The 18,294-nt window shown below is 47.0% G+C and overlaps 1 protein-coding gene across 1 annotated transcript in view; it reads right to left on the bottom strand.

Annotated features, from left to right (window-relative positions):
• Positions 1-15,809, bottom strand: part of EFNB2 (ephrin B2) — a 43,800-nt gene extending 27,991 nt beyond the window's left edge. The window contains exon 1 of the mRNA XM_025874926.2: positions 15,326-15,809. Within this exon, the coding sequence (XP_025730711.1) occupies positions 15,326-15,447 (122 nt within the window). The 5' untranslated portion in view covers positions 15,448-15,809. The remainder of the gene's footprint in view (positions 1-15,325) is intronic.
• Positions 15,810-18,294: the final 2,485 nt, after the last annotated feature.

The following is an 18,294-nucleotide window of genomic DNA, read 5'->3' as shown; positions in this document are numbered from 1 at the left end:
AGGACCAGTGCCAATCCGGCCACTATGTAAACTGGGGGGACAGGGGACCCACACATGATATTCTACCTCTGGAGCACACCGTGGAGCAAAATAAGATTCATAAATGCATAGGTGCTACCTTTTTCACTGAGGATTGTTTTTATTTTTCTTCTCCAAGTTACATCAGAGTATACGATTACTGTAAGTACGTGGCTAATTTCAATTGAAAACATACATATAGATACAATGTGTGGTATGTGATTCTGCTTATTCTGACAACACAGAAAACATACACAGATGATCAAACTTGGGGCTGTTACCTGAGACAGCTTTGAGATACTGGGTGGTGGACCCAGCGTGATTTTTAGCTTTCCATGTTTTTCGGAATTTTCTACGATAAACATTAAATGCTTCTGTGATCAGATGGAACATCATTTTCAGTGCAGTTTCAAAGAACAAATGATATCATGTTCCTGAGCCATCTTTCATAATTCTGGTTTTAAAAATCAGCACTTAAAATATTTAAAACCTGTAGACGTTATAACTTTTTTGATGCATTTCCTTTGAAATAACTAAAGTTATTATGGTTGGAACTGTGGCCTACGTAACAAATCAGCTTCTGAGTCCACAAAACCCTAGTAAAATAAATGAAAAATACAGGATGGATACAGTTTAGGCTTAATCACTGCACCGGAAAAATCTGGAAGTTGGCTAACATTTCAGGGGATCTGAATGCCGGCTTTAGGAGGAGGTTCACCCTAGCAGTTGGCACCCAAAATCATGTCCTATCACAGAATAAGCTTATTTGCAGGCCAGAGTTCTATATTACGTACACTTTGAGTTTACTATATTTTGGAAAACATGCACTTTTCCCATAAAATGCTTCTATTTTACTTTAATTAAATTTCAAAGGCTTCAGGGAAGAAGAGCAGTCCATTTGTAAATTAGTCCAAAATTCTGAAGGAGGAGCACTCTGCAGCTGGTTGGGCTTTCTGGTCACCTGACAAAAGATGCAGGTTGCTCTGGATAAGCCCAGACCCATGACCCTGAACCTCACCATGCACTGGGGGCCTCCTTCCACGTCTCTAGGGCGCTAGAAGAGCATGAACACAGAAGCCCACGATTCCTTTCAGAAACACCCTGTGCACTGGGGAACAGAAATACTGCAGAAGCAGGACTTAATTCGTATGTGAATTTCATAACCAGGAGGGATACTCCTCCGGTATTACTTCCGTTGAATACTACATTGCTGCCACAGCTTAATAAGATCCTCTCTCTCTAAATGCCCCAAACAGAAGAGTTTGTTAGAAAGGGAATAAATAAAAGCAGGGCCCACAACAGACACAGGCAGTATCAAGACCCTGAGAAATACTTGGGAAAAGTTTCCTTTTTGTGGATAGCACTTTACTGCCCCCTTTTGCACTTTCCCATCAGAACAAGATTCTGCACAAACTTTCTCTGAAACCAGAGAGAGAGTGGGGCGTAGCTACAGGGTGTCAGCTTTATACAGAATTAGGTCACCAGATACCACTGCTTGGAGTAGCAAGTAATTACCTTAAAACTTGAAGCCAGCGCACCACTACCTTCTCAGTGGCTTTAAACGTTCAAGAAATAAGGTAGTAACTGGAGGTCTTAATTGACATTTTCTGCTTTAATTCGAAAGTGTATGGGGTGCTGGAACAATCGCTGGTTTTCACAGGTGCCCCTTCTTTCAAAAACTTTTCTCAAACGAATATCTGCAACATGAACCTGATTTATTCAAGGAAAAGAAAAGGGGCATAAAAGCAGGCTATACAATCTGGGACCATTAAAGTGTTATAAATCCGAGAACTAGGGGGTGTATGGGGGAGGGGGTGCATTTCAAGCTTCACACCAATGACAAGCAAAATCTTTTCCAGAAAAAGAAAGATGAGAAGCACAGAAGTTCAAAATGCACTGCGAGCCGATGGGTGTGCAAACCAGTTTAGCAACTTTTCAAGGTGAGGAGCAACAGTATTTGTGCCTCTTTGTCTATGCACACACTTGAAAAAAGTAGTAAACTACAGTCTAAAGGAAAGTTTTATTTATAAAATCCTAATCTGAAGAGCCAGGGGCCTCACTCTGGCCAATGACCTCGCCTTGCATTTGACAGTCTGTGTGTAGCTGCTGTGTGCACTTGTATTTAAACTTAATCCATTTCCCTGTCATTCTACAATTACTGCACGAGTCAAAATAATATTAAGTTTCACAGCCTACAATGCTGCACAACTGAATGAAAACTGACTCCTTTTGATGTTAATCTTGTTTTTTATTTGTGACATAATGCTCAAACAGTGGTGGCTAAAGTAAGTTTTGTTTTAAAACACTCAAAGATAATATTCCCATAGTTTACATTTTCGTTGAGGAAAATAACACAAGTTATTTAAGTTTTCTCTGTTCCGCTGTAATAAAAAACTTCCAATTCACAGGCCAGCCTAGAGCCAGCTGAGGCTGAAACAGGTATCTTCATGCACTGTTCATGATGAGCACCAAGTGCTATATAGAACTGTTCAATCACTGTATTGTACACCTGAAACCGTTATGTTAACTATACTGGAATTAAAAGAAAAAAGAAAAGAAAAAAAGAAGAGCTCTGCATCTGTAAGTCACACGTTCAGTACATGACACACAGCACCATTTTCTTTGCACGGGTTCAAAGAGACTAGTTGATCTCGGCTGTGGAATTAAAAACAAAAAGCAGCCACCCACCTCAAAACAAAACACAGAGGTTTTTATTTATGGAACTGATTTAAGCACGCCCCCTCCCCCTCCAAACTTTCAGAAAAGTGAAGTTTGTGGCCAGATAAGGCCAAACTCGGGAACTGAAAAGAGTAAGGCTGGGGAGCCGGGAGGCGCAGTGGGGAAGCGAGTGAGTCACTCCGGCCAACTCTGTCTGTCGTGCTGGCTCACCCACGCCGGCCCCAGTATCGAAACAGGGATCTCATAACCCGCGGAGGCAAGAGGCGCGGCGAGCTTCTTTCCCAACTGTGATTTGTTTGCACCTGCACGGTCTTGTTCCAAACCGTGCTTTTAGCAAGAGTCTATAAAGGAAGGTGGAACTCTCGTTATTTATAGGTGAGGCACCCGAGAGAAAAGTGGCTTTCATATAGAAAGAAATCCAAGGGGCACTTCCAGGTGGCTCTCACGGTAGAAGTGTGCAGATCCATTTGCTCATCTGCCTGAGTGGGCACATCACAGGGCTGAAAGGCACATGTAACTCACAGGGGAGTGGGCTGGCTGCAAAGGAATGGAGTTGAGGTCTCCATGCACAGCAATGGGCGTCTCTTTTCTAGCAAGCCTGCCCATTCCTTTCGTTCCAATCATCACACTTTTTTTAATTCCAAAGAATCTCGCCTATTTAGAAAAACAATTCACCCATGTTTTATGGGTGAATGAAACCTCTCCCCTTTGGTGGGGAAAACAGCACTGAGAGAAAGAGGCACACCAAGGGGGTCCAGTTCCTGCTCCTCAAGCTGGAGTGGGACCCTGGGACAGAGCCTGTTATGTTTCCTGCTGGACTCCAAGCCGTCCAGCCCCGTGCCTTGCACAGAAGGGTGCTCCATGGGTGTCGGTGTGATTACAGAATGAACACTTTGATAAGTACGGTTGAAGAAGAGACAAAACTCTTAGTTCTCTCTTGATATAAGAACACATATAAGAACAGCTTCTCCCTGCCAGTCAAGCATAAGCCTGCCAACAAAAGTTACAAGGCTGTGCGCAATCATTTTACAACCAACCACCTAAATGCCTGCCTCCGGCACACTTCCCCCTCTTCCCAGGCTCAGGAGCAGGGTCAGGGACGAGTCTGCTGTGCATAGGACAGGAGATATTTTCCTGCACCTCTCATGGCTTTGGGAAAGCCCAGAGAGGAGGGAAGAGGAGGGAAGAAATAAAGCAGGCTGCCCATCAGCCAGGTCTGTCCTGCTGACAGCACAAAAGAGTCAAGCCTGACTGGCTGGAGACTTCCACACAGATCACCCCCAAATTGTCTCCTATAAAAATGTGCGTGGGGCGCCACTGTAACTGAGGACAGTATAGTTCCTGCTCAGTCACTACGAGCAGCCTGGATAGAGCCTCACCAAGACACAAACATGCACAGAAATTAAATACTCTTAAGTTATTCAAACAGGCTGTGACTGAATTAAACTGAAGGGCACAGGGCATGGAGAAACTAGGAGGGACGCCGTGGGTCCTGAGCTCTAAAAGGAAGGAAGACCTGGCTGTCACCTCCAGCCGGCTGCTTTGTCAACAGGTAAGCGGACACTAAGTCCTGGAGAAGAGGCAAGCAGAGAGGCTCATTCTGGAGGCAAGAGGACCCCAGGCTGCTAGGCTTCCTGAAACAAACTGCTCCAAACTTGCAGAACATCAAAAGCCAGATGGGATATACTGAATGAATCCACAGGCAAGAAGCCAGAATCCCAGTTTGCTGTAGAAATAGGCCTGGACTTGATTTGAGTCTTCTCAGCTCTGACAAGCTAGAAGCTGGCACAGATCCCAAAATCCAAAATAAAATGGCATTTAATTGTGACTAGACTCTAAAAAAGATGTCATACTACCTCCTTGGCTTGACGCATGCTCAGCACCTAACCAAATGCAACTCTCCTCGAAAATCTGACCTCTTTTTCTCCCAAAAAAACCATCAAATGTTTAACATTTTAAAAGGAAGATGTTAATAGTCAAAGGAATAACACTCACAATAAATGCATTAATATTATATACTTTCATAAGTGTCTAGTTTCCATTGAGTAGAACCTCGTTATCAAAGATTCAAAGGGCCCATCGAGAACTGCATATCCATCATAGGAAAGGTTATAAATAACAACTGACAAAGGGAAGAATTACACCTCAAACTTTTTTAATCCATCTTGTATGCATGGTTTTCCACGAACGTATGTATGCTTAATTTAGTTATTCGATTTCTAATCACTCCACGCAATAGCGTAAGAGAGAGAGGCAGAGAATTAAGGGGATAGGTTCTGGAACCAGAGTAATCAGGTTCAAATGCAGACCGTACCACTTATTAACTATAGGTCTTCGGGCGAGTTAATTAATGTGCCTTGGTTTCCCCAATGATATTATAGGAATCATAAAAGTACCTCCCTCAGATGGTTACTGTGAACACTGAATGAGTCAGTTATTTGTTAAACTGTTAGAACAGCATATGGCATACGCTAAGTCCTCTATGACTTTTGTTAAATAAACTGCGTCCACCAGGTGAGTTGGTTTCGAAATAAGAAATAACATGTAACATGAACACAAATGAGGCTACTATGTCGTCCCTACAGGCTGCATTCTTCTCTCTGTTCAACAACACAGTCTCTTACTGTATCCAGTACTAGAACACACAAAGTGGACTCAGCCCAGGCTCTCCTCAGTCCACGGTGGGGAAACGGATTTCTCCGGTGTTATAAATGTTACAACCAAGCATTAGGTGTAGGGAGCAGAGGGGAGAGCACAGAATTTGCAGTAGAGGGGCAGATAAAATGCTTCACTTAAGAGGAAAGGTTTAAAGGAGGAGTAGAAGGGTGGCAGGTGAACAAAATCAACAAAACAAACTTTAAAAGGTGAACATGCCATGTTGCAATCTTTACTAACATGTCATTTTTATTTATTCTTTGTATATGGTAGGCAAAATGAACCATAGCCAGGCACACAAATATTCAATTAATTTTATTAACAATAGCGGACATTTATTGCTTCATTGTGCCAAGCTCAGAGCGAAACTCTTTTAATCCTGACCACAATTTTATTACTCTTTTATTCAGCGCTATTAGACTACTGCCTCCATTTTAGAGTCAGGATAACTGAGACAGAGAGGGTACTCCCCCTAGTTACACAGTGAAAAAAACCCGGCTGTGCTGGGTTTGGGCTGGAACAGCCAGATTCCAGAGCAGGTACTGTTTGCTAAACTAAAATAGCATTTGCTTGGTCGTCTTTGCTAAATCGAATTGCCTGACCCTTCCATTATCATCACATGCATCTTAAAAACCCATCGGTACTGCGGATTCTCATATTCACAAAGGTAGCTGAGACCACTGGGTTAGCTATCCCACAGGGTCGACTTGCCTCACTTGTGGGATCTCTGAGCTATGCTCAGACGTATGAAATACTGTGGATGCTTACAGACGTGTACTCGATACACACATACTGCTCATAGCTGAACTGTTATTACTTTGACTTGCTTATTACGGTGTATTTCAGGGACCTACTGTAACCACACTTGCGCCAGGCCTTCTCTGTCCCCACCCTAGGACTTAAGTCTCTTGAGGGGGGAGATTGTTCTATCATCAGAACCTAGTAACGGGCCTCACAGTTAACAAATGCTTGTTGAATAAATCGATGCTTTATCGGCTTCTCAGTGACCTAGATGATCCCCTATGGCCTCCAACAAGGCAAGAATGGGACGGAAAGCAGCAAGACAAGGACCACCGATTTCTTCAGAAATTCCAAAACAGCCTTAGAAGGTGATGAGCTAATGTTGAGCTGTTTCCAAGGGGAAAAAAAAAAAAAAAGTTAATTTACGGCAATGGTTCTCAAGGTGTGGTCTCTGAGCAGCAGAAGCATCAGCTGAGGGCTTGTTAGAAATGTCAATTTCAAGTCCCACCCAGACCTCAGGAATCCGGAACTCGGGGGTGGGGCCCAGCAAAACCCGGTTTTAACAAGCCCTCCAGGTGATTCTGTGCCCTCAAGTTCTAGAGCCGTTGCTCTGGCAGGGGGCAGGGGGGATCTCTAGTAACAGGTGACAAGTTAACACACCACAGGCAGCCATAAATATACATCTAGATTGTGTCTGTTCATCGGACTGATCCTTACTGGATGGATGTCACCACTAGCTAGTAGACAGAGGTTGCCAAAATACAACAGCTCTTGTCCCAGCCTCTTAGGCACCGGGAGGGCAAGGACGGGGATTAAGGCTTGCATATGAATCATGACCCTACAGTGTATAATGTTCTTTCTAGACCCTAGGTATTTAACTAAAGTGCTGTGGGATTACAGAGAAAAGATTTAAAGAAATTATGTTTGATCTATGTCATAAAGAGGGCACTTATCTAGGGGAATTTGTAAACTTTATTAGACAGTCCACACCATTTTCCCATAGACCATGGGGGACTCAGGGCTTAGAAGAGCTTATTTGCATCTAAAATGTACCCCGACTTTAGTTCTGGTAGTTAGGTGAAAACTGGCATTTTCTAACTTCTTTGGCAGGCCCATTCCGAGCCTGGCCCTGAACATGACTGGTCCGGCCCCACTCACAGACAGTTCTAGTCCAGGGCAAATGTTTCAAGCCACAGTGAGCCAGCTCAACTCGCAGGAAGAGCAAGGACCAAGATTCAGATGCATTTCACTATGCTGTGCCTCCGGTCCTCAGATGCTGGAAAGGGAAAGGCACACTTCAGACACCCTGAGGTTAGGGACCCAGCAGGGAGTGTGGCTGGGGAGCACCAGTGGGCAGACAGCAGGTGTTGCACCCGAGAGAGAGAGAGAGAGAGAGAGAGAGAGAGAGAGAGAGAGAGAGAGAGAGAGACACACCAACACCAACTACCAAACAAGCCAAGGCCTTAGGACCATCCGTAACCCCATTTCTCCAATACAAACACGTTGACTCTACTGGTTTCAAAGATGAGAGTAGCACTCATAATTATTCTGGGGTGATATGGGAGGAATCAGTACATGAAAAGCACAGGGGAATGCCTTGGGGGCCATAGGGACTTGCCCAGCAAGTACTGGGAGACCTATATACAAGGACTGTAATTAAAGGATGCAGCTGAACTTAAATTGAGAAAATACATTAGATTATTTAATCATTTCTATATAGGAAACATGAAGAACCTATAGTAATGAAGAAAACAAAGTTTTCAAAGCAAAGCCGATCACTGGGGGTTCATTCCGAGCATCCTGAATGTCTGCCCACCACTGAGTTGTTAGAACCTTCACCTACCCGTGCTTTTAGAGGAACAAAACAGCAAACTATTAATACTTCACTACAATCCTTCTTTTTTTCCCCTTCAGGTTCTGCGTAGAGAATTACTAAAGGCAGAAACAACTTGTTTTTCTTTAATGTAGTGTTCTCCTACTATGTTTTGTTTTGGTTTTTTGTTTTTTCAAATCAGCAAGTATGCAACTCACCAGTCACAAAATGCTTTGAACTAGAATTACACGTTTGAATTTATACAGGAAAAGGAACGTAAAGAACCACTGGTGGTTCTCTGCGGGAGCACGAGATACAGGTTCACCTGGCATCCAGTGTGCACGGAAAACACTTCATCACCGACCACCTCCTTCTTCCCCGGGTGCACCCGATCTAACCATCCTTATCTCCAGCACCTCTGCAGTCCGTTTCTGCAGGGAGACCGGGATGCTGAATGCTGCGGGACGGTCAGTAAACTGGAGGCCAGACTCCCCTGCTTCTTTCTCTAATCACTTTAACCCTGCTCCGAGTAGAAAGCTGGAGGCCAGGGCAATTCAGCGTCTTCCTTTGTCATTTGCCTGCCATAAATATGCACCAGTCTGCATTTGAAAAGCTGAAGGAGGCCGCAAGCTTGCTGGACATTTATCATGCTCTGTTCCCTGTTAACAAGCAAATACTTTAGCTGAATGGGCCATTAGCAATCATTGTCAAATGTAGAATGCAAGGTGCTTGGATGTGACCAGCTTGTAAATTAGGGGGTGTCCCTTCTCTTTGGTGAATCTAGACGAGTGCAATGGATCTTTTGATATAGGTTACTGAATTAGACTAGAAAGGAAGGTAAAGTTGCTGGCACTGGGAATGGCAAGTGCATGGGCAATCATTTTTAAATGTTTTGGATCTATGAAAGCTACATTGTAACGACCAGAAAAGCAGGCAACAAAGGCGATAAATCCTTGCCCCAGAGGGTCGAGTCAGCTGAGTATTAGGAACCATACCAACGCAATGGGTCTGAAAGAGAATACTGAGATTTGATGAAGATCTCAGACACAGAACAAGTTTGTCTAGAAAGCCCCCACGTTGCTGTTAAGAGAACAGCAAGGGCAACTCCCTTGATCCACTCCATCAAGACACCGGGGGTGTTTGTAGTGACCAGTATTGTCCATGTGTCTTAAGAGTTTTCAGACTCTCCTAAGGAAATGCTGAGACTTTTCTAAAACGCCAAGTAGGAGGCAGTAAAGCAAATATTTCCTTTCTGGCTTGACCCAATTGTGGATGTCACTCCACATGTAACCCAATCATGGTTTCAATGGCTCATTTTGTGTAATGACTAAAATGGAGAGTGTGGAAGGCAAAAACAAAAGTCCAGTTGATTCACAAGCTTGTTCAAGACAGAGGGCAGTAAGATTCCAGGCATGCCGATTCTTTTTTGGTTTTTTACTTTAAAGCTGAGCAGTGCTAACATTTTCTAATCCTGTCTTTACACGAAGGGAGCCCATCCCATTCAACTCCAAGGTTAAGGCTCACATTTACGAGTAAAATATAGAGCCCCTTGGTTTGGTCATATTAGATTACCGCTGATTTGAATGAAAACAACCCCCCCCTTTTATTTATTTTATTATATATTCTTTTCCAGGGCGAGAAGGACAAAACTCGGGGAAGGGCAGAGGGAGAGGGACAATGGGTACTGTTTACCTTCACTTCTCCCACGCGGTGTGAGATGGCGCTGGGTCTGAAACATGGCTACAGTCCAAAGGTCTCTTTCTTTGCGTGGAGCTCCAGCCCTACCTTCCCCTCTGGTCTCTGTTCCTGCCCAGCATGGCCCTGCCTGAAGCCCAAATGGATTAAGGCGAGGACCGCCAAGTGCAGCTAATCCTACAGAATGGTTACTGCTGTCAGGCCAGGAGTTAAAAAGGAAAATCTTGCAGGCCTTAACAACTGCAGTGATCTGAAGTTTTAATCAGCCCCGTATCTCAACCTCTAAAAAAGGCAGCCAATGAAATCTACCTTCGCCATATTATCTGCCACCAATGAGCAAGAACTGAGCAGCTTTTCTTTCCTGCTTTCACCATCCCGGGCCACAAGTAGGGCTTTCATACTTTCTAATCCGAGTTTCCAAGTCTGTGTGGTTCTCACATAATAGCCAACAGCCTGGAGCAAGGACCTTCGCTTCTACACCCTTTTCAGAGACGTGTCATTTCCAACATCAAGCTAATCTATATGTTGCCATGGCTTCCCCCTTTATCTGCCTTTCCATCTTATGAACTGCATGGATTTACCACATTATTTTTATCTGAAAGACAGAAAATGGTGGTTTTATTGCCATACAATCAGATTACTGCCGCTAGTTTCTCTATGCCTTTTTACCGTACTTCAATCAAAAGGGATCAGTTTCTTTATACTCTGCCCTTGATTTACATTACATCTGTAAAGACCTAGTCTGGGTTGTAATCCCCTTATTAACTATGACCAGGGTTGATTTGCCTAAAAATAAAAGCAAATTGTGTCAGACCCTTTCACTTTGTTTTTGATTCGGAACTACAAAATGGATTACTAAAGAAATCTTCAGAGTTCACACGGCTAGCGTAGCACTGAATTTAAAACAAGAATTAAACAAGTTAAACAGGGGGCCATGTCAACGGTTTACATTTTCCATCATGGGAGAAGGGCTGAGTTGCTTATGCCTTTGTATTCTTTGGCTTTACAGAGACAATGAAGCCACAGGAGTTTTTCCAAGCTGTTCGAACACTGTCCCATTTGCCACCCTTCCTTCTTTGCTTTTCTTCTATCCCTCTCCCAGCCCCATTCTAATCCCACCCCTAAAAAAAAAAAAAAAAAAAAAAAAAAAAGTGGGGGGAGCTCTTCCCTGAAAGAGCTAATTCCTGACTAGAAGCTTATAGTTCTATGGGTTCTGCATATTTTAATCAAAATATTTTAAACAGTTGAACACTCCTATTTAAGGCTCTACTCCGCTACACAAAGGCTGAGCTCATAAGCAAATCTATGTAGATGAATGATAAGTGACCTGAAAAACAGGCTCTTTATGTCAGCTGCTAACGAAAGCAGAGATTAGGCAGACAGGAGTACCATTTTCATCATTATTTTTCTTACAAGAGCCCTGCTTTTTGTCTACTTTGTGATGGAACAGTTTAAGAATAAAGTTTTCGTAAAATGTTAAAGAAATCACCTTCCTTAAAAAAAAAAAAAGCCCTTTTGCCGAGGGTCTACAGTCCGTATTTCCTTTCCCTGCCACTCCCATTCCTATGACGTATGATTGCAGTCATGCTGGGAGCTCAGACCGTGTCCCATTAGGCAAACGCTCTGAGAAACATCACACTAAGGTAGATGTCACACTCAACCCCCTGGAAGCTACCCAAAGCATCTCAGTGGAAGGCAAGGTAGCCCGGATTTAGTTGCTCCAACTGCCATGTCCCTCTGAGGATAATGATCGCAGTGACCCACCAACCAAAGCATTTCTCAGTAAATTTACAGACAAGAGGTTTTACCGTAAGTAATCCAAATATACTGATTATTCTTCAGCTAACTCCACCTGGAGAGAACATTCCAATCTGTAGTTTTTAGCTGGTCTGGGGATGATGGCTAATTCACCTGTCCTTCTACTTTGCCTGCAAGAGTCAGAAACGTTCAGGAAACTGGCAGTCATTTGCATTTCTTTACATTGGTAGGACAAGTGTCAACAGCTACGCTTTGTGAAAGATTTAGAACCAAGTGCTTAACAAATCATCTTAACCTCCAGCTCCCGTTTCTGAGGCTTGAAACTATAATTGCCGAGGTTAAAAAGTGCAGTCCCTAGACACACGATTCCCAAATAAATTCTCTTCTCGCCTGAAAAGAAGGCGACCAAGCATGTTGTGAGCTATCACTTCAGCTCCGTCTTTGTGTTCTCCCTGGCTCGGCTGTCCTGTGAAACGACACTCCATTACCTCTAGTTTATCATCCTGACAAAATGTGAGGAATGTGGATGGGAAAGGACTAACAATTCCACCCCTGGTGCTTTGTGCTTTTTTCTCTCTATATTAAAACCGACAAGATTAACCCAAACGCAAACTGTGGAGCATAGTTCAAGGGGCTATTCAATCAGTGTTGAATGTGCATTTGTTTACCTACAAAAATAAGAATTTCAGACACAATGGAAGGCAGGCTGGCTTATATATGGTATTGAATGGACTGTTCAAACAGCACTATCCATTGTAGTTTATTTTATCAATCTCTGACAGGTCCGTATTTATTCAGAGCCTGACTGTGGTGGGGCCCACGTATTATAGGTTATCTGGATATTATCCAGCCATTCTTTTGTATCAAGTCAATCAATACCAGGAATTCAGTATTATGCAGGGAAAAAATGACACGGGAAAAGCAAAATGCTTTGTTAACTAGCTAGTATATGGTGCACAGGAAACATTACCCCTAGACAGAAGAAATTACTGCTCGACTGAAATTTCCAACAAAAGTCAGTGTAATTAATTATAGAGCACCAAACTAATACAGCCTTGCTCACTCGAAAGTGGATATTTTTTAGAGGAGGCAACTATTTATCATGCTTGGAAAAATTATTCTACATCAGTTAATTGGAAATGAAAGCCAGGCTTTGCTGTTCTCCGCCGAGTTGAAAGGGGCGGGGGGGGGCGGAATAGGCTTCGACAACCTAACGGGACCACAACCGAGGTAACACCACTGGAGCTGACGTGAGTCATCCATCTCGCAGGGCAGTTGCTAATGTTTCAGCACACAGAACTTCGTTTGATTGCAGCACAAACTCTCAGGGATGGGCGCAGCAGATAGTGTGATTAAAGTAGTTATGGAGACGGTGATTTTACAAAGGATTTTCTGGACGCGGCATCCAAACAGCTGCTCCTGCTCCCTACATCGACCACCTGCTAAAAAAGCTGACCTCCAAATGAAACAAATCTAATAACTGATGGCGGCTTCATTACAAGTGAATTGTTCCACAGTTCGTAGGAACTGACGTGAAACCTCAGTTGCATCTGATCACCTTCCTGCCACATCACTTTCACGGACTGAAACTTTTCCCTGGAAATAAATATGCAACTTCCCCAAATAAAGCAACCCTTTGGCACTAGGGGTTTTTATTCATTCCCCAACTTAGAAAAGGCTCTTTCATATCACTCTTCCAGGAAGAAATCTTTCTGATCTCTCGAGCTAGCATTCAGCTGCATACTTTCTTAAGCAGACCTTTTCCAGGGACAAATTATCCAGTCCTCCAGGCAAGCCATTATCATGAGAATTTTAAAAGAAATTCTACTCTTGAGGACCGGAGCAATCATGGCAACAGAAACTTCATCAGTGCAGGGTGGCAGGCTTCTCCAAAATGCAGGCCTCCAGCAGGTCTCCAAGTCTGTGGCCGCAGCACAGAAAAACCGAGGAATGCTGCTCATCAGGACCGTTCGTAAAATAGCAGTCACCTCCCCCCACCCCAAATACATTAGGAAAAGAAGATATTAATGTCCGTGCTGGCAACAGTTACTGCTCTACCTTTTTTCTTCCAAGTAGGTATTTTCTACTCTGCCTCCTGATCACACACCAAGTAGTAAGTAGTTAGCGCAGAGATGCATACACGGAGCTGAGCAATGGACGGGTTAATGGGAATGTCTTAAGTGTAAATATTAAATCTTGGTGGTGGTGGTGGGGGGGTAATCAGCCTCCCCAAACAATCCGTCAGCGAAAGTGTAAAGCGGAGCGGAGCAGACAGCCTGGGGGGAAGAGGTGAGAACTGGAGCCGCGAGCATTGCGCGTGGAAGAGTGACCTCTGTAGGCGCAAAGCGAACACTGGCTGGCCTCTTCCCGGCCCGCCCAGCCCGGGCTCCCCAACCGCCTGGACCGGCACTTTCCCGCACCACCTGGTGCCTCACAATTCCGGACCGGTGTAAGGATGTCACTGCAACTACTTTCTCCGCAAACACAAACCTTACATCAATCAAGGAAAAAGAGTGGTCCATACAAGACTGGGCTGCATAGAGAGAGGCTGCAATTAAGTAACTTTTAAATATGAGCCGTGTTGGAAAGTGCCATCCGGCATCATGCAAGAATGTGTTTAATCCGATTTACAGCTGTGACGTTTCTTGCCCTTATCAAGGGGAATTCTTGGTAAAACATGTTGGTGAATTTGAAATTTACCACTTTTAAAAGAATGAACATAATTCTTTAATTAAAATATAATTTGTAAAATCAATTCCCCATCTCTTTACTCCTAAATCCATGGCCAACTTGCTTGTCTTCAGTTAGGCCATTGATTTTCCCTCTGATCTCAAACGCTTACTCCAGGAGCCAGCCAATGCCTCCACACTTTTTCCAAGTTTCCAAAGGCTAAAAATTCAATGATTCTGTAAAATATTTTTGGACCTAACTAGAAATGTATTCCAAGAAGAAGCTAAGATGCAAAACTGAACGCACAGGTAACTTATTAGGAGCCATGGCCGTACATGCTTACCGACGAATCGCCTCTTCTAAATTCTCAATGTATTCTCTTTTGGTAGCTCATACTGGAAGTTAATCTCCACGAGGCCTGTCTTTCTCCTGGCTACACGGTTTGGTAAAAGCAAGTCAGATCCAAGGATCCCATTCCTGCCCAGGCTCCCCGAGCGCCAAGGCGTCAGGAGTCGTATCGACTAGGCAGGGCCTGAAGCTTTTGCAGAAAGCGTCCTTAAAATCAAGTCAACTATCTGGACCGCACAGAGTTCGGGGCCACTGGTTTAGAAACGAAGGGAGAAGCCGACGCGCAGAGGGCTCAGACGTGCAGAGGAGAAACCGAAGGCCCGTCTCCCCGGCTGGCAGGAAAGGGCTCGCCGCCCGAGTTCTCCGGCGGAGCTGGCGAGCTCCCCGCGCACACTCGGGCAGGCGGCACGACGCCGAGGCGCGCGGGCTCCGGGGCGCTGCGGACGGCGAGAAGCGACCACAGGCTCCCTTCTGCGGAGTGCGCTCCTCTGCCCCGGGCTCAGCGCCCCCGCCCGCCTGCGGGGGTCCGACCGCCCTGGGCGCTCGAGAGCGCAGTATCCCCGCCGGCCCCTACGCGCCGGCCAGCCCTGTTTGTGGCCATGTTCTCCGTCCTCGAAAAGAAGTGAGGGTCAGGTATCGCCATCGGACACTTTCCCGAACATGACACCCGAGCCGAGCCGCCAGGGGTTTCTCAGAGCCCCGGAGCTCATTGGGAAAGGAAGGCGGGGAGGGAGCCCCTTAGAACCGGCGCTCTGGCTGGAACGCCGAGCGAAAAGAGTTTCGTCAAGTAATGTGGCGAGGGTTGGGGGACAGGGAACTTGGAGTGGGGGGAACCGGGGTTCCAGAAACAGACTCCGAGGCTCCGCGGCCCAGCCCTTCCTCCCCCCCGGACGGCGCGACGCGGCGGACCCCAGGCGGGGACCGAGGGGGATCGCGGATGCCACTTACTTGGAGTTCGAGGAATTCCAATAGATGGGCTCTAAAACTATCGACCTGGAAATCGCAGTTCTGCATAAAACCATCAAAACTCCCCAGCAGTACTTCCACAAGGAGTCCCTCCTCGCGGCCATGGCCAAGCCGCTCCCAGCGCCGCACACTCCGGACGATGGAGGGACTGGGCGCGGGCCGGAGCCCCAATCCTCCGGGCAGGCAAGGGGGAGACCGCAGGCAGCTCCGGGGCGCGCCGGACAGCTCCAGCCGCCGCCGAGGTCGGGGGCGCTCCACTCGGGGCCCTCAGGGTGCGGGGCGGGAGCGCACGCGCTGGGCGCGGCGGCGCGGCGGGCTCGGGGCTCCGGGGCGCCGCGCCGAACGCAGCTCTGACGGCAGGCTCCCGTGCGGCTCCAGGGTGCCGGGCGCGGGCTGCAGGGAGGGCGCGCGGCCGGGACACAAAGGCGGAGAGACGACTCGCGCGGGCGGCGGACGCTGCGCCCCGAGCAGGCCGCCTCGCACTATAGATCCAGGGGGGCGGGCAGCGGCCCGAGCGCGCGGGCGCCGCGTCGGCGCGGTTCCATGTCCCAGGGCGCGGAGCGCGGAGCGGCGAGGGGCGCCTCCAGGCGCGCGGGAGCCTCCTCAATCTTCGCGGCTCCCGGCCCGCGGAGCAGGCAGGAGGGGCTCGGTCCCCGCCGCGGGCGCCGGACGCGCACGGGCCTTTGTGTGCGGGGAGGGCGCCGGGACCCTCTGCGCGCAGCTCCCAGCTCCGGCCGGCGCCGCCGTCCCCGCCGAGGAGAGTCAGCGCGCTCGGCGCGCTGTCAGAGCACTATAAACGCGGGGCCCCGCCCCGCGCCGCGCAGCCTATTGGCCCGCCGCCCAGCAGCCGCGCGCCGGTTGGGCGGCCGGCCCGTCCGTCATCCGCCTCCGCCCGACATTGGGCGCCGCGAGGCGGGGCGCCGGCTGACAGGTGAGCCCCGCCCCCGGCCCCGGGCGGTGGCGCAAAGGGAGCTCACCCGGGACCGCCAAAGAGGGGAGGGGGTGGCCTGCGCGTGCACCCGGCGCCCCTCCAGCGGCGGGGTGGGGACGCAGTTAGGGACGGCCGAGAGGCGAGCGGGGACCGCACGGGGCCACCTGTCCCCGAGCCCAGCACGCGCCTGCATTGCCCGGCAAGTGTTCTAACTTCATCAGAGGGACAACGTCGAGGGCGAAACTTTCCCCGCGGAGCGGAAGGCAGTGGGTTTTCCCGCGGGTCTTCCTCCTTTCAGTGGAGCCTCTCCTTTGCAAGACTGGCTCACACCCCTGCACGCGCATCCCTTCGCTGCCCCCAGCAGGCTTCTGAGCGATGTGTTCCACACCTGATTTCGGTTCCTAACGTCAGCTGGGGCCGGACCCAAGTCAACGGGGCCGAGAGATGCAAAACGACTCCCGGGGACGTGGCGCCGGTGGGGCTGCCGACAATGGGGCGCAGGCATCCTGGCCCCGCACCCTCCGCTCCTCGCTTCCCAGGAAGGCAGAACCTCCAGGCGTTCCCTGCGAGTGTCGCTGGCACACCCGCGCCCGCCACGGGACCTTCTTAATTAGCCTCTGGGACACACTCACGCCGCCCCAAGGTGACCGAGAGTTTAGGGGTGACGGTAACAAATAGCGCCCAAATGGAGAGGTGGCAGGAATTCTTCACTTTGGTTCTTTCTCGGCAAGTGCTTGCCCTTGCCCAGAGAACGCCTTGGACGAGCGCCACCGCGTCGACGGCTTCCACGGACCCACAGCGCCCACTAGCGGCCGGCCTGACTTCCCCGAGAGCGCACCACACCTCGCCCACCCGGAACCAGAACCCCCGGGAACCCCACCGCGCAGAAAGCCCGAAGCAGAAGCTTCTAAAATGACCAACAGCAGGGAGAATTCGGCGGCAGTAAGGCACAGTACTAATGTACAAGTCACAGTTTGAATAAAATAAAATATGCCGTATACCCACAGCATGGTTTAAAAAAATCCTGTCTACTCCGGGATTTAATGTTTCAAACGCAAGGAACCAGACGGTATTCCTACAAATTATTTCTTTAGCTAAATTATCTACTCCAAGCTAAATTTAAAATATATATATTGTAAAACATCTCATTTAGATACTACTGTTTCTTTCGCTCGTCTTTATTACAAAGTTTGAAGATTTTTACGGCTTAAGTATTCCTTTTTGGAAATAGTAAACATAAGCTAAAGCACATTCCAACCTGGAGTGTTGACATTTTGTTAGGACTAGTTTGCAGCGCTCGAAAACACTAAGGCACGGGAGGTACCAAATACATTTATACTATTCCAGGTAAATCTTTGAAAACAACTTCATTTTCCCTATTTGCTAGTTTAAAAATAAGCCTCCGATTTGAGGAAATTAAAAAAAAAAAAAAGGCTCAAAGATTGCAAACCGATTTGAAGTCATGGGCATTCCCATGAGGACTAAAATACCAGGAAGGGGCAGGTGGTATTATTCATAACTTTGTCACAAGGGTAAAAAAGGAGTGGTTTTTAGTAAGCCTAAAACATTTTAAGGAATTCGTTTGAAATTTAATGTAAAGCTAGCTTAATATTCTACAAGAACTGAGTATCTCAGTACCACGTTTCGCAGTTGGCGAATTTCTTTTGTGAAGTTTAAGTTGGTGACCTCTTAGCTCCTACATCCTCTCTCCAAGTAAACTAGAGGAAATAAAGGAAATTTGCATTGTCTGAAAATAACCCTGGCTTCCATTTTTAGTAAATCAGATATTCACACACCCAAAGCATTTTGCCTCGGGGAAAATGTAAATGTACATGTAAAAACTGCTTCTTTTTTAAACAAAGTGTATTTGACCAAAAAATAAAATCCTACACAAAGATTCCTATTGTATAACTAGAGTGTGAATATTCATCAATTTATTTTCAGTAAATAAGGATTAATGTATCTGTAGACTACTAGGTGAAAAACCTCAGCAATAGCAACTTCAAGATGATAAAATGTT

The sequence above is a fragment of the Callorhinus ursinus genome, unplaced genomic scaffold (assembly GCF_003265705.2).
Source record: "Callorhinus ursinus isolate GAN/ISIS: 27379988/994484 unplaced genomic scaffold, GSC_fseal_2.0 scaffold7, whole genome shotgun sequence".
In the NCBI taxonomy this organism is placed as follows: Eukaryota; Metazoa; Chordata; class Mammalia; order Carnivora; family Otariidae; genus Callorhinus; species Callorhinus ursinus.
Note: the sequence above shows the minus strand (reverse complement) of the source record. Positions and strands in the feature narration are given on the sequence as shown.